The sequence below is a fragment of the Ochotona curzoniae genome, unplaced genomic scaffold (genome assembly GCF_017591425.1).
Source record: "Ochotona curzoniae isolate NIBS_2020 unplaced genomic scaffold, NIBS_Ocur_1.0 contig_1, whole genome shotgun sequence".
NCBI lineage: Eukaryota > Metazoa > Chordata > Mammalia > Lagomorpha > Ochotonidae > Ochotona > Ochotona curzoniae.
In genome coordinates, this window is record NW_024464918.1 from 5487144 (window position 1) to 5501532 (window position 14389).

The following is a 14389-nucleotide window of genomic DNA, read 5'->3' on the forward strand; positions in this document are numbered from 1 at the left end:
GTATATTATTTAAATATAAATTAGCAGGTTCACATAAAAGTCTCCTGCAGTAGGCACTCCCTCGGGGCTGTCCTGTTATCTGTGACACAAATTCCTCCCCAGGCCTCACCCTGAATGTCTGCCTCTCCTCTTGAGTTGGACACTGATGATGTCCACCCTTATTTCCTTAGGTAGAGCCCTGTTTCCCTGCAGGAATATATTTGTCCCAGTTAAAGGTGGGGAAGTGAATGAATGACTAACCTATTACCACAGTGTTTCTTAAAAATAACAAGGATCACATCCCTTTTTTAATTTTTAAAAATAATTCTCTAAATTTTGGATTATCATGTAATATTTTTACATTTTAGGGGACATAATGCAGTCTACCAACCTATAAACATAGCATAAACCAATCACACTACACAATCAGCCTTTTCATTTCCTTAACTTATTTGTGTGCTTGCAGCCTGCTAGCTCCTATCTTTGTGTGTGTACACAAAACACCTGCCTATTAAACATGTGGAAAAAGCGCATGTTTCAAATACAGTTGAGGATGACATTAAAAATATCTTTGGTAAAACAGCTATGGCCTCGCCTCTTTGTTTGCTTATGTTGCCTGGCTTGCTCAGGTAAACTCAAGTTTGAAAACATCTTGATATAAATCTTTTCTCTCCCACTGTGAGCTCCCAGGAAACACAAACTTCAGATGGCTTCTGATGCCAGATAGCATAGCAGACAGGGAGTGCACTGGGAAAGCAACAAACATTACCAGAAACGCGTACCATGTGGTACTGCTTACTGTGCGACTCTTGGCAAGTCTCTACCTCCAAGCTTTTTCACTTTTGGCAAGGAGCTAGTAAAGTTTACACTTCACAGGAATATCACAATTATTAGCTGAGAGAATGTGTGAAGTGCTTAACATGGGCACAAAATTACTGTTAAATAGTGACCAGAAAAATGATATAGTACTGCATTTCTTTCATACCCCCCTCAGTATCATGCTGTTATATTCTTAGCTTTTCAATAAAAAAAAAAAAGTGAAATGAATCTGCAGCTGGTTTTCAATTCAACTGTATCGTGGTCTTAGGCAAACTTTCTTCTATTCTCAGAGGATGCTAGAGGGGGAAAAAAATCAGCAAAATCAAACTTAAAGAGATCAACATAAAACTCCCAGAATATCCTAAAACCTGCCTCACTATAATTCAAACCACCCATGACTATCACTTTACAGAAAAAAAAATTCAGCAGTAACCACATAACCTTACAAAGATTTATACAAACTCCCTTGTTGTTTGTGATTTCACAAATGCAAAGACTCATTCTAGAACTGGGAAAGAATCCCACACAAGCTGGATTGAAAAGCAGAACAACCTAATTGTGCTATCTGCAAGTTTTAATGAGGAGATACATACATACATTTATATATAACATATATTCCACATACATGTATATAGGTATGATTTGGATTGCCATTGAATCACCCATCTGAAGCATCTTTAACTTCATAATACCTTTAAACATTGTTACTCAAAGTGCTTTTTGGAAGTTCAAGAGCAATTTTTGCTTTGATTGTTTGCCAATTTCTTTTAGAAAAGGCACTTTCATAAATGTCCTTTGGATTTGTTCTGCAGCTTATTAAATCACTGCCTTCTCCGACTCAGGACCTGAAGGTTCCTTTGTGAGGATGAAGTCGGCAGTCAGACACACAGAACAGGCAAGAGGAGACATCGGGGCCCTTCTCGGATCTGCAAAGTGTGGAAGGGATGTTGTGGGGCTGCACATGCCTCTGTAACACCACAGAGCAGATGGGCAAACCGGTCTCCCTATTTGAAAATCTTTGAAGCCTCTATATGCTCCAATAAGAGAAGAAACTGAAGTCCTCAAAGCTTAATGGCACCTTCTTGAAGAAATGGAATTGGTTCCTATGATGTAAATCCTTTTAACTTCTCCAGGGAACTGAGCTTGCCTTTGCTAATGATCGGCTAAGTGACCTTGAGGGCGCTGTGCAATTTCCCTTTATGTCTTTAACCTTCTATAAAACAGCCTCATACCTTGCTCCCAAGCTCAGGTAGAACATTCAGAAGGGTTAGGAGCAACAGATTGAAAGGAGAGGGCTTTTTTTTTCAGGCATGAAATCTTTTGTTCAAAAGATTTAGAAAAATTATGAATCAGAGGATGATGTTTAAAATCAGATTTTTCATTGTTGGTGGAGTTTTGGAAATATTATTCAACTAATCGTAAAGAGCTGTTCTGCAGAGAGGCCAAGTGACTTGTGCAATCACACAACACGCACTGAGTGAGATCATGTATTTAAGCACGTGGCACAGTGCCTGCTGTGCCGCACCACAGCATTCGACAGCCATCAGCTGCAGGGGCTACTGCACATGTGACGGCTGTAACTCAGGTGTCCTCGAGCCAAGCTCTCTGCTCTTTTCATTAAAAGCATAAAGAAACTACAAGGAGGTTGCTCTAATGGCAACGTCTTGCCCTGAGAAAAAAAATCTCATTCTAAGAGGGCCCAAGATTACAGAAGATAGCTGTTATGTCCCAGGATTTTAAGATCACACCAGAATCCCATCTGGGGCTTGAATTAGAAAGCAGAGGCTGCTCCTCTTACCTGATGCTTCTCAGCTTCTACCCTTCAATGAGCCATGGCACAGAGGACCTACATAACCACCACCAGAGTTCAGATCTAAACACAGCAACCCTGACGTCATCCTCCAGGGAAGAGCAATGTCCACAATATGCAACATGGCTCCAGCACAGATAAAGGAAATACTGTCCAATAGGCAAAACTGGGGAAAACATACGGTCAAATGGAAAAAAAGACAAAAATCAGACTCCTTTCATAGATGATATATGTATCTTTAAATCATCTATGAAAGGAGTATATATATATATATATTATATTCCTTTATGTATATTATATGTATATATATAAAATAACATGAATCTCTGTAAAAATGTATATAAATGAATAACTTATAGGCTCTGGGCTTAAAGAAGCTTTCTTAAATAAGATACAAAAACACTTGATTATTCAAACATCAATAACTATGATCATATTCAAAGAAGAGCTTCTGCTTTACAATGAAAAGTTACAAATTGGGAGGAAATATACTCAATATATAAAATCAGCAAAAGAGGAACATGAAGCATTTATAAAATATCCTGTAAACTAATAAGAGAATTAAACCAAGTCAACAGGAAAGGGGGCAAAAGACATGGCTAGAAATATCACAGAAGCAAAAGATAAGTGAGCAAGAATCACAGGTGATCAAGGAAATGCAAATCAAGATGACGATGACATCTTTGAAACCCATTTTACTGGTAAAAACAAACAAGTAAGACAACACACAGCCACAGAAGAGGCTGAGGATCCACAGGAGCTCATGGAAGGATGGGAGTGTGAATTGGTTCAGTCACCACTGGAAGACAGTTCATCCTCCTAACCTGAGGATTTCAGATCCCCCATGGCCAAGCAAACTCACTGATGTCTATAATCCGAAAGGAGACTCTATTATTCTTCTGGTCACGAATGTTACAACAAATACCTTTTAATAAGCTGCTACTAAAGCTGCTACTATGTCTGAGGCCCCGTGCTAGTTGTTTTACATAAATTTTCACATTTTTGCAGCTACAGAAACATAGTCAGAGAAGTTCCTTGTTCAAAGGAGTACAGCTGGAAAGTGACCAAGCCAGGACAAGACATAAGCGTGTCCTGAATCAAAGGTCACTGATTCTACTGGTGCGTTCCAGGATCTGAGACTCAAGAGATGTTACATGAATTCCCAGGCAGAGTAACTGCTGACAGTCAGGGGCTTTCCTCCAGCCCACCTGATGCCACGACGGAATAATGATTAGAAAAACAGAGCCTTTATGTGGTTGCAGCCATGACCTACATCCCCAGCCCTGAATGGCTGCCCCACACGCTAGGAATCATGAAGTCTGGATCACCAGCTCCAGGCTGTGTGGATGACAGATAAGAAGTTGATGGGGGAGGAGGGAAGCAGAGAGGGCAGCTACATCTTGATAAAAAGAAAGCCAGATGCTTTGTGGTTCACAAACAGCTTCTCAAAATAGTTTCCAATTTAAAAAAAAGAAAGAGCCCACTAGCTGCAAATAAATATTGGACACGTTTCCAAATCTCTACTAGCACTCTTACTCTCTCTCTCTCTTTCACTCTTTCTCCCTGTTTGTTTTGGGAACTGAAGAGAAAAGTGAGCAATGTGGATCCTACAGCAGTTTACACACAACCAGATGGCGTGTCTGATTAGCATCAGACTAAAAAGACACATGACTTAGAGATTAGGTTCTCACAGGGACAAATTCACTGCAAAGGCTCGGAGCTTCAGTGTTCTCGCAGACTCCCTTAGAGCTTTCTCAGGGCCTGTCTACTCATCCTGTCTCCCATCATCACGCCAGGCAAGTCTGAGCTTGTGTTGGAGAAGACAGCAAATTAGTCCTATAGGATTGCTCAGTTCTGGTCTTGCTGAGCCCTGAAGTCATTCTCACCGAGCAAGCCAGTCCACATGGGGCTCCTTACTCACACACACATTCTACGCTAAGAATCACATCACATCACTGAGTCTGCAACAATACAGTGAAACCAACTCAATGGCTATTTCCATTCTACAGAAGCAAAAATGCACACTTTGAAGGATGAAGTAACTTTTGGAAAAAAATCACAAGTCAACTCAGAGTGGAGGCTGACAGAGGTTAGCTCTCTTCATGAAAAAAAAAAAGAAGAGGAAAAGTAGCAATGAAAACAATACATGTGTCTTCAAAGAACCCAAGGAGCAAATCATCAGAGATGATGGCTGCCAGGCAACCACATTTACAGTCAGTGGTCCCTTCACACCCTGAATCAAGAGGTTTTCATTCTAGCACTCTCCCACACCCCTCCCCCTGCCGCCATTGGATGTTGAAACTACAGAAAATACTGACCCTCTATATACACTGAGTTACCTATACATATAAATGTATGATGAAGTCTAATTTCCAGGTTAGGCACAGTAAGAAATTAGCAACTAATGAAATATGAATTATAACAATATACTGTAATAAAAGTTATATGAATGGTTTTCTCTCAAAATACTTTATTGTATCATAGGTCTTAGCAACCTCTACATACGAATTTTTTTTCTTAAATTCAGAATGTTTAACGTTTACTAAAAGAAAGTGCCTACGGTTTCTCTTTGGCATATCTGAATTACCAACATTGTTCTTTTGCTTGGGAGCTGTTAAGTTAAATAAAGGTTATTTGAACACAAGCACTGCAGTATTCCAACAGTTGACTTGATAGCCAAGAAGGCCACAAAGACACTAACTGACAGGTAGGGAATATAGTGTGAATACACTGGATAGAGGGAGTGATTCAAGTCCCATATGGGATGTAGCCTGCCAGTGTGAGATCTAGATCACAGTACTCAGAATATTACATCATCTAAAGTTTCTTAATTCTTTATTTTTGAAATTTTTCATTCAGTATTTGTAGACTGAATCCTTGGAAAGCGAAACCAAGGAGAAGAGGTGACCAGTACAGTTCTGATGTGACCTGTATCAAGCTAAACAATGTACTGAAAAGCCACCAACTTCTACCCTAATCTATATCTTTCTAGGCAAACATAACATTGGCCCTTCACAAAAATACTCTATAGAAGTCAAATAAAAGTGGGAAAAGTCATTCAATGCCAGAATGGGAATCACATCATGCGTCAATTCCTTTTTACTGTATTTCACAGACATTGGGGGGGTGGAGGGTGGGGGACGCATGGCATCCTAGGATGCAGATTGCTTGACTTGAGGTCATGTACAACAGTCAAATACAAAGAAACGCCTACATAGCAAGGAACCTGACACCGGGGATAGCAAAAGGGACGACATGAGAGAACAACCGCAAGAACAAGATACTACTTAGTAAGATGCCGACCCTGATCCTACACAGAGCACTTTAACAGCATCATGCATCTCATTAGCTCACAGAGCAGTTTTCTAAGATTTCCTCTTAGTACCATCCCCATTTTACAGATGATCCTACTGAGAGTCAAAGCTAAGGAAAAAAAAGTTAAGAAAATTCTCCATACATGCACAGCTGATAAGGGGCAGAATCACAAGTTCAGCTTAGCCTAGAGTGAGCCAAGAACCAACAAGCCCTCTGTAGGATCCTCAGGAAGGCAGGCCAAAATCAGAAAGAGTTCCCAGAGCCCTGTGGCTCTCTGTTTGGTGCCTAACACAAATGTCCAGGGCTGTGAATACAACCTCATGTCACCAGTATTGCTCCAGGCACCTTGCACATGTGCCCATTAGATGAGCACAGGCTCGAGGCAGATCACATCCCTGAGGCCCAGGAGGCTTCAGAGGCAGAATAACAGGAGGAATTTCAACGCCACTCAAACTGAACAGAGGAATCAGGCTCAGTTAGTAAGGGTGGAAAGATGTCACGGCACTGGACATCCAGGCAGTGTACACAAACTCAAATCGTCTTCATTTGGAACATGAGGACTTCAGAAAGGGGGTAAGCAGAGATCGTCCTTCAGGATTCTTTCAGGAAGAAAATTCACTTAGCAAATGAAAAGGCGGACAAGAATCACTTTTACGCTTTTTAAGAGTACACAGCTTCCCATGTGAGCCAGAGATGGGCGGACTGATTCTATTTTTGCATCTTCTTGAAAATGGGTGCCCATGGGGCACTTTATTGCCTCCTCCTAGTCTGTGAATGTCTTTAAAGATAAGGACTCTGCATTTCTTTGGTAACTGTGTGCAGCAAATGCCAGGGCTGGCTGGCTGTTGGTTAATCAGAGAGTTTTGACTGAACCTGAAACCCAGGCACACAGCAGGACTGGGAAGCAGCAGCTGTCCAGCCTGCCCCATGATGATGCTAAGCCTCAGGGGCCATCTCACAGCCCCTGAGACATGGCTTCAGCAACAGCATTACCCTGCCCCCTTCCATGGGGCTGCAAGTGACAGCACTTGCACAGTCTGGGCTCTTGCTCTTCCATCTGGCCCCAGTGCCTTGCTGGGCCCCTGACAAGGACGGCAATCCCCTCTCTACTGGCTGGGCAGTGTCATATGTAGCTCGTGATGCCTTTGTCACATCCCTAGGACGGACCTCAATTTGTTCTACTATATTACCTGAAATCCTAAAAGGAGCTGATAGTGCAGGAAGGGGTAAAGCATCTTTCAAAGTTTTCAGAGCAAGAATATGGAAGCCAGAACTTGTCTCGGGCTTGACAAGCCACAGCAATGCAAGAAGTACAGCAAAAGTCACAGGATGAATCTCATGCGACCTCACACAAAATACCTTGTACAAACAAGACCCATAGGGCTATTTCAAAACTTCATGGAAAAGGGAATTATAAGATAAGCTTATTTTTGTCCAGACATTTGGCAAGCTATATGTACTATTTTTTTTTTTAATATACACGCATTCCAGGAACTTTGTTAAGATCCCCCTCCATGTATTGTGCTAATACGTTGTCACAAATCTGGTCAATGTTCAGAAAATTAGAGTTAAATGTTAAAAATCACTCAAAGGATGCTTTTCTTTCCCCATATCTCTCTCCTGCCCTTAGGAATAGAATTCAGAGTGCAATTCTGGATGCACCACGTTAACCAGGCATTGGGAAAAAAACCTTCACAGTGAAGTGGTTCCTGAATATTTCTGTGATTACCAGGCAATTTGCATAAATATTCAGGCTTCACTCTGAATAAATTCCAGTTGAATGATGGCTAATGCTCTGAATTCTAGAACCTCTACTTACTTGCATAGTTTGTTTCTCATTGTATTGCTGACATCGCTGTGGACAGAAGAATTTAAATTCCCTAGAGCTCATCTTTAGGGCACAGAAAACAATGTTTACCCTGAAGTCATTTCTTTCTGTTACAGAGAGGAAGAAAGGAATGAAGGAATGTAGAGTTTTTTTTGAATCAGCAATGCGGGGATGTGGTACAAAATGCAAGATCTGTATTGCAAGATCCAGTGCAGTTATATTGAACAAAAGGCACGATTCATTTGGCTGGATCCACGAATACAGAATATTACTTAAGATGAAGTAGAGGATGAACAGACGTCTAAATCATGCTGTGCGTATCTGGAAAATCAATGGGCATCTAGCTTATTCACCTCAAGAGACCCTGAGTCCCTTGGCAGTGGCTGAGTTATCACAGTATCTACTGGTTACCAGCTTAGGAGCAGCAGAAGCTCTTTCCAAATTCATTGTCATTCTCTGAGCTTCAAAAATATACACAATATATAAAGAAAAGCCAAGTGCAGAGAAATCACATAATGTGCTACCACTTGAGTGATAATAAAAGGCCAGTAGTATACTTGTCTTTGATGGTCATCTGCAGCATGTGCCTCCATGAAGTGGACACACTGGTCAACTCTGACGATGGAAGTGGCACACTCAGGGTCTGGGGCACCCTTTTTAGGGGACACCCTTCCACACCGCTGTATTTGAAGCCATGTAAATGCAATACTTACTCAGAAACAATCTATATTTTTCTCTAAAAGCTAACCTAATTCTACTCAACTGGAATCTCTGAGATGGATTCCAATTGTAACGAGCTCTCCCATTTATTCTACACACTTGAAATCTGGGGAACTTCCCCATCGGTGGTTCTTTCAACTAAAGGAATTTCACTTGCTTCCCCTTGACTTAAGGATAATACATTAGAGACAAAAATCATATACCACAATGACTTAAAGCCTACGGCTCCAAATTTACCACTGGGTGAAATATTCTTAAGAGAAATAAACAATGCACCTTAGGCTTCTCTAAAATCACTTTATATCTTGGTGCCTATATTGTCATTTACTTTCTATTTTCTACACTTGAACAGACTGAGCGACTTATCAAAGAATACCTGGGCAAGTAGTGCTCTCTCTTGCCCAGCCGCCTGACCAGCATGTGTGGTTCATGGCATCACACACCTGCCAGGAACGCTCAACATTTACCTTGCTTTTTAAAAAGGTTGCTCTGGACGATCTCATTCATGGACTGCACTTTCTGCTTCTGGAGTTTGACTGGAGGAATGCATGTGTAGAACTCATAGAGGAGTTGGCTGCAGGCAGAAAAAGCAGAATCTTGCAGTCACTTAGCTGTCATTTAGAGACAGAAACAGCACAGCTGTCAATCCCTTTGGACCCCCCAATTCCTGGCAGAGCATGAGATGCACAGTAACTCTCCAGGAAATGCATGTCAGTAGCTTGTGTTGAATATTAACAGCATGAAAAAGAGATGTGAAAAAACATCAATAACCCTGAGTGTATCAGACACATGCTTTGCATTTTACATTCACTGTGCCATTTAAACCAACTCTAAGGGTTACACAGAATACTTACTCTGGTTTTATAGGTGAGAACACTAAGGTTTAGAAAGGTTAATTAATTTCTTAAGGTCATAAAGATAGGGAGTCAAACTTCCAAGCATTTAAAACCAGATTCTGACTTCATTTACAAATGTTCCATGCCTGGTACTGTTATAATAAAATTTTCAGATTTAAAAAAAAAAAGTCTTTCAGTGTAAAAAAGCATGAGAGAGTTGTGGGATAGAAGCAGTTTGAGACATCAAGAAAGAGAAAGCTCTCCCACTTGAATAGAATGAAGTTTAAAAAGAACCCTGAAACAAACAAAAAAAACCTGTCAGTATTGCAGAATGCGTTCATGCATTTATTAATGCTTCAAAGTACATATTAAGCACATGCTTAGTATCTGATGGGCACGGTTCAAAGAAGTGTGGACACAATGTGAACAGATTTGGTTCCAAGTGGTACTTCTTTAGAGCCTGGCCCAGTCCTAGGTGTTGCAAGTATCTGGTTGAGTGCACCTGCAGATATGAGATCTCGGCTTGTCTGCCCTTCTATGCCTTCAAAATGAACAAATAAATAAATAACAAGGATGCAAAATCATCTATCATCTATTGAAACATTCTTGTTTATTCTCCATTTGTAACCGCAAGGTCTTATGCGACAAAGACTAGAACCCCAAACAATCTTTCAGCTCAGGTGAAAGAGAGATGTTTTGCATCAGACATCATTTTTTAATATACACATTTTGAAATTCTACATCCTCAAGTAAAGATGCTTGTAAGCTACTGGGTTTTTGGTCAAAGTCGAGCCCAACAAAACCAATAGGCAAAAATTCTGCAGTGGAATCCCCAAATGAGGCTCCTGCCGTGTGTCCGCCTTATCCCTGAACTGAGAGCTCATCTGGAACACCCTAAAACAGCCCTCCTTTCCCTACAAATCCTTGTTTTGCCACAGAGCCCAGGCAAGCACATCATAAACTCTCACCTGAGTAACTTTGCATCAAAGACGGTTTCCACATCATGGAGGACAGATGGGATATATTTCAAAGCCGCCACCTGGGTGGAAGATGAAATAAACATGAGTGATGGCCACATGCAACAACTCTGGGCTAGCAAGGCTGCTCTGCAACATGATATGGGTAGGGGAAGATGACTCCGTTTCTGGGACACTTCTAGACTGAAGCCACTATGTTTATAGACTGAAATTCATTGGATATAAAAGAAGTCACAATTTCCAGCAGTAGCACACAGAATATGCACATTTTAAATTACTTGCTTAATTTGAAAGAAAAGAAAAAGAGAGATCGTGAGAAAGAAGGACAGTCAGCCAAATGCGCCCATCAATTACCTGACTTCCCAAATACACTCAACAGCCAGGTGCAAGGCCAATAGGTGGAGCAAGAAACATAATCCAGGAACTCAGTGGCAGGAAGCTGGGGTTGGGAATTGGGGCATAACATCAAACCCAGTTACTCCAATAAAAATGCGGGGGGTCTTTAAGTGCCAGGTGAAATGCCTGACATGAAAATTACTTTCTTAAAGAAAAATATTACTTCTAGGCACACAGAGCTGAGCTTCTTTCCATAAGTAATTACTATGACTTTTCTCCGAGAATTTACAACAGAGTAGACACCATGCTAAACACTGTTAATAGATTATCTTGTTAATTACAGGCCTGCAAGGGAAATATTCTTTTCATAGATAAATAAATTTCTGGTACATTCAAAAATAAATAACTATCTCCAGGCCATCTCAAGTTTGGGAGAGGAGAGATTCGGTTCAAACTCAGTGAGGTTACGTTTACAAACACTTCTTGAAGCCCTCAAGCTATATGGCCCCTTACACAGACACTGTCTTTCTTTGGGCTCATTCTTCTTTTTTAATGGTTTTTCATTATTTTTAAAGGGTCAGAACTATTATGTTTGATAAGAAAAAAAAAAAAGATTTCACACTAGACAAGGTATCACCCCTGAAGTCCCACATTCTCATCTCAGCCCCAATGTCTCTTCTCACAAGGGAGGGACCAATGTTAAGGATGCAGTCCACTAACTTCCCTTCTGGACTTCTTTCTTTACAAGAACACGTGTGTGTGTGTGTGTGTGTGCGTGTGCGTGTGTGTGTGTGTGTGTATACACAGTTCTGCAACTTGCTGTGTACACTCAGCCAACATGACAGTGGAATTTTGGCATGCCACTTCACAGAGTGTATTCTTTCTGTGTCACCCTATCCAGCAAGGCCTAAATGTGTACAGCGCCTGTTTATTACAAGGGCTGTAGTAAGAAAATATTTAGCATATATGTCTGTATACATGTAAGGATCTATGTAAGATACAGTTTTTAAAGAGATAGCTTACCAAAATATCCATGAAATTTTAAAGATATTTTCAAATTATCTTAAAAGAAGCAACAAATTCCTTTTACTAACAGCTCCTTTTTGCGATAACCTTGCTAGTACTAGATAGATACACAACATTGTTGAAGAGTTCTATAGTTTTAACCTTAAAAATGCTTTACTTAATTGCTTTCATTTGTATTTGAAGGGAAGAGAAACAGAGATAAGGAGCTCTTCCATCTACTGGTTCCCAGTTGCCTGCAACAGCCTTGACTTGGCCAGGCTAAAGCCAGGCTTTTAGAACTCAAGCCGGATTTTCCACACAGGTGGCAGGGATCCAACAACTTGTGTGGCATCGCTGCTGCCTTCCAGAGTATGATTCAGAAAGAAGCTGGATAAGAAGCAGAGTAATCGGAATGTAAACTAGATGCTCTGATACAGGATGCCAGCATCCCAAGGGGCAAGTTAACCACTGTTCCACATGCCCACCCTGAGATTCACTACCTTTTCAATTTTGTCCATTTGATGTTCATGACTTGATATTGCTAGTGCAGGTATTCATGGATTCTATAATTATCAGACACTGATATTTACTAAGCTCATTCATATAATTTTTCCTTTTTTTTTAGTCTTTTTTTTTTCCTTATTGGCTTAAGGAATCCTTCGTGCATTATTAATATTAACCTTTGGCCAAAACATATTTCTCAAGGATTGTCTCTTTCTTGTCTGTGTACCTTTGTTTATAATGTCTTTCATTGCATGGGAAGATTTTAATTTACATGTTGTCAAAATTGTTTGACTTTACAGTTATTGGATTTTTGTATCTAGAGAGCTGTTCTTCATTCTTTCAGATCTGCATGAAAAAAGAGGATTCTAACACCAGAATTTCTAAAGCTATGTTCCTTTGGGCACTCTTGTCCTAAAGGACAATATTAGGTGTTTTATTGGGTAAAGGGAATTTGAAATCAAATCATTTTCAGAAACACTGGTTTATGCAAACAATGAGATTTTTTTTTTAAACTACAGAACTTTTCAGAACTTTAATATGCTGTGAAACACTGTGCCCTTCCTCTAGGCAGTTACCATCCACAGTACATTCCAACCTAGTTGTTCAAGGACTATCTTTATCAGGAAATGCAAAACAGATGCAGCAAAAATTAGGCAACTGCAATGTTGGCCACACAAGAGAAAGGAGTGAAATGGAGGATTTTAGGGTCATCCATCTGAGGAATGAGTCGTTCTTGTTCAGTTGTTTTAACTCTGCGCTATCCAAGTCAAACACAACTCTAGATCACCTTTCCAGCATGGGCTCCCTGATTACAACCTCTGCAATCTAAACAGACCCATAGCTACATGTCCTGAAGCTTGCAAGACCACGTACTCCTGGAAAACTGTGTTTTCATTAAGCATTAAGCCAAATGACATTGAGCAAAGAGTAATCTACATATGAACTGGGTTCTCCACCTAGACCTGCCTGGGCCTAGGCACCGGACTTTACCCTCTGAGCCTCTGCATCTGCATGGAGGATAAAAGAGAAAGAAATAGAGTATCCACTGTGAGGCCCAGCACACAATAGGTGCTGTAGAATATGAACATTAAATCACCTGTCATCTCATCTCTCCAGCACCCTCCCTCATCCCCAGTATCTGGACAAAAGAATACATGTACAAATCATAATTAAGATATACCTAAATACATAAATATAATGAGACATTACTTGCAAGGTTTTAAAACAGAAACCACAAAAGTAATGGTGAATGTTTAAGGTGACAGATATGCTATTTTGATCATCACAGTGTGTACATTTACCAAAACATCATCTTGTTTTGAAGACATACATGAAATTATTAAATGTTAAACATAAGCTTTAAAAACAGGGATGGGGGGCGGCGTGATAGCATAGCAGTTAAAGTCCTCGCCTTGAATGTGCCAGGATCCCATATGGGCGCCAGTTCTAATCTCGACAGCTCCACTTCCCATCCAGCTCCCTGCTTGTGGCCTGGGAAAGCAGTCGAGGACAGCCCAAAGCCTTGGGACCCTGCACCCATGTGGGAGACCTGGAGGAGGTTCCTAGCTCCTGGCTTCGGATCGGCACAGCACCGGCTGTTGCGGCCACTTGGGGAGTGAATCATTGGACGGAAGATCTTCCTCTCTGTCTCTCCTCCTCTCTGTATATCTGCCTTTCAATAAATAAATAAATAAATATATATATATATATATATAAATAAATATATATATATAAAAGAATTATATATATATAAAAAGAATATATTATATATATTAGAATAATATAAAGAATATATTATATATATATATAAAAGAATATATATATATATAAAAGAATTACCTAATCACTCAAAGGTTTGGGGCAAACTCCCAACTCCTTCTGCTATACATTGAGTTTTCTTCTTCCCTACCTCTAAGCATATAGACTGTGGGCCACTTCTCCAGAACAGGGCACGTTTTCCCTCTCAGCTCAGACATTTAAACATTTATATATCAATTGCAGAGAAGAGAGAGGGAAGGAAGAGGCATCCTTAATTAGCTCATGTTCATGACCATGGGCCAAACACCTGCCTGTCCTCCCCATTGCTTACTATTGTTGAACACTCATCTACCTGGCTCTTTTCCAGAAGATGAGAGTCTTTTAATGAAATTGCACTATTGTTTTATACTGATGAAGAATTCAGAGTTTGAACTCAATTCAAATCCAAAATCCAATACGTTTCAGCTAGGGTGAGGTTACTCAACCCCTCTAAGCTCCCTTT

The 14389-nt window shown here is 40.4% G+C and overlaps 1 protein-coding gene across 1 annotated transcript in view; it reads right to left on the bottom strand.

Annotated features, from left to right (window-relative positions):
• The window catches only part of DOCK2 (dedicator of cytokinesis 2), a 387891-nt gene that overhangs the window by 274416 nt on the left and 99086 nt on the right, over nucleotides 1-14389 (bottom strand). The window contains exons 24-25 of the mRNA XM_040982635.1: nucleotides 10276-10346; nucleotides 8939-9045 (exon numbers count right to left, since the gene is read on the bottom strand). Coding sequence (XP_040838569.1) covers nucleotides 8939-9045; nucleotides 10276-10346 — 178 coding nt within the window. The remainder of the gene's footprint in view (nucleotides 1-8938; nucleotides 9046-10275; nucleotides 10347-14389) is intronic.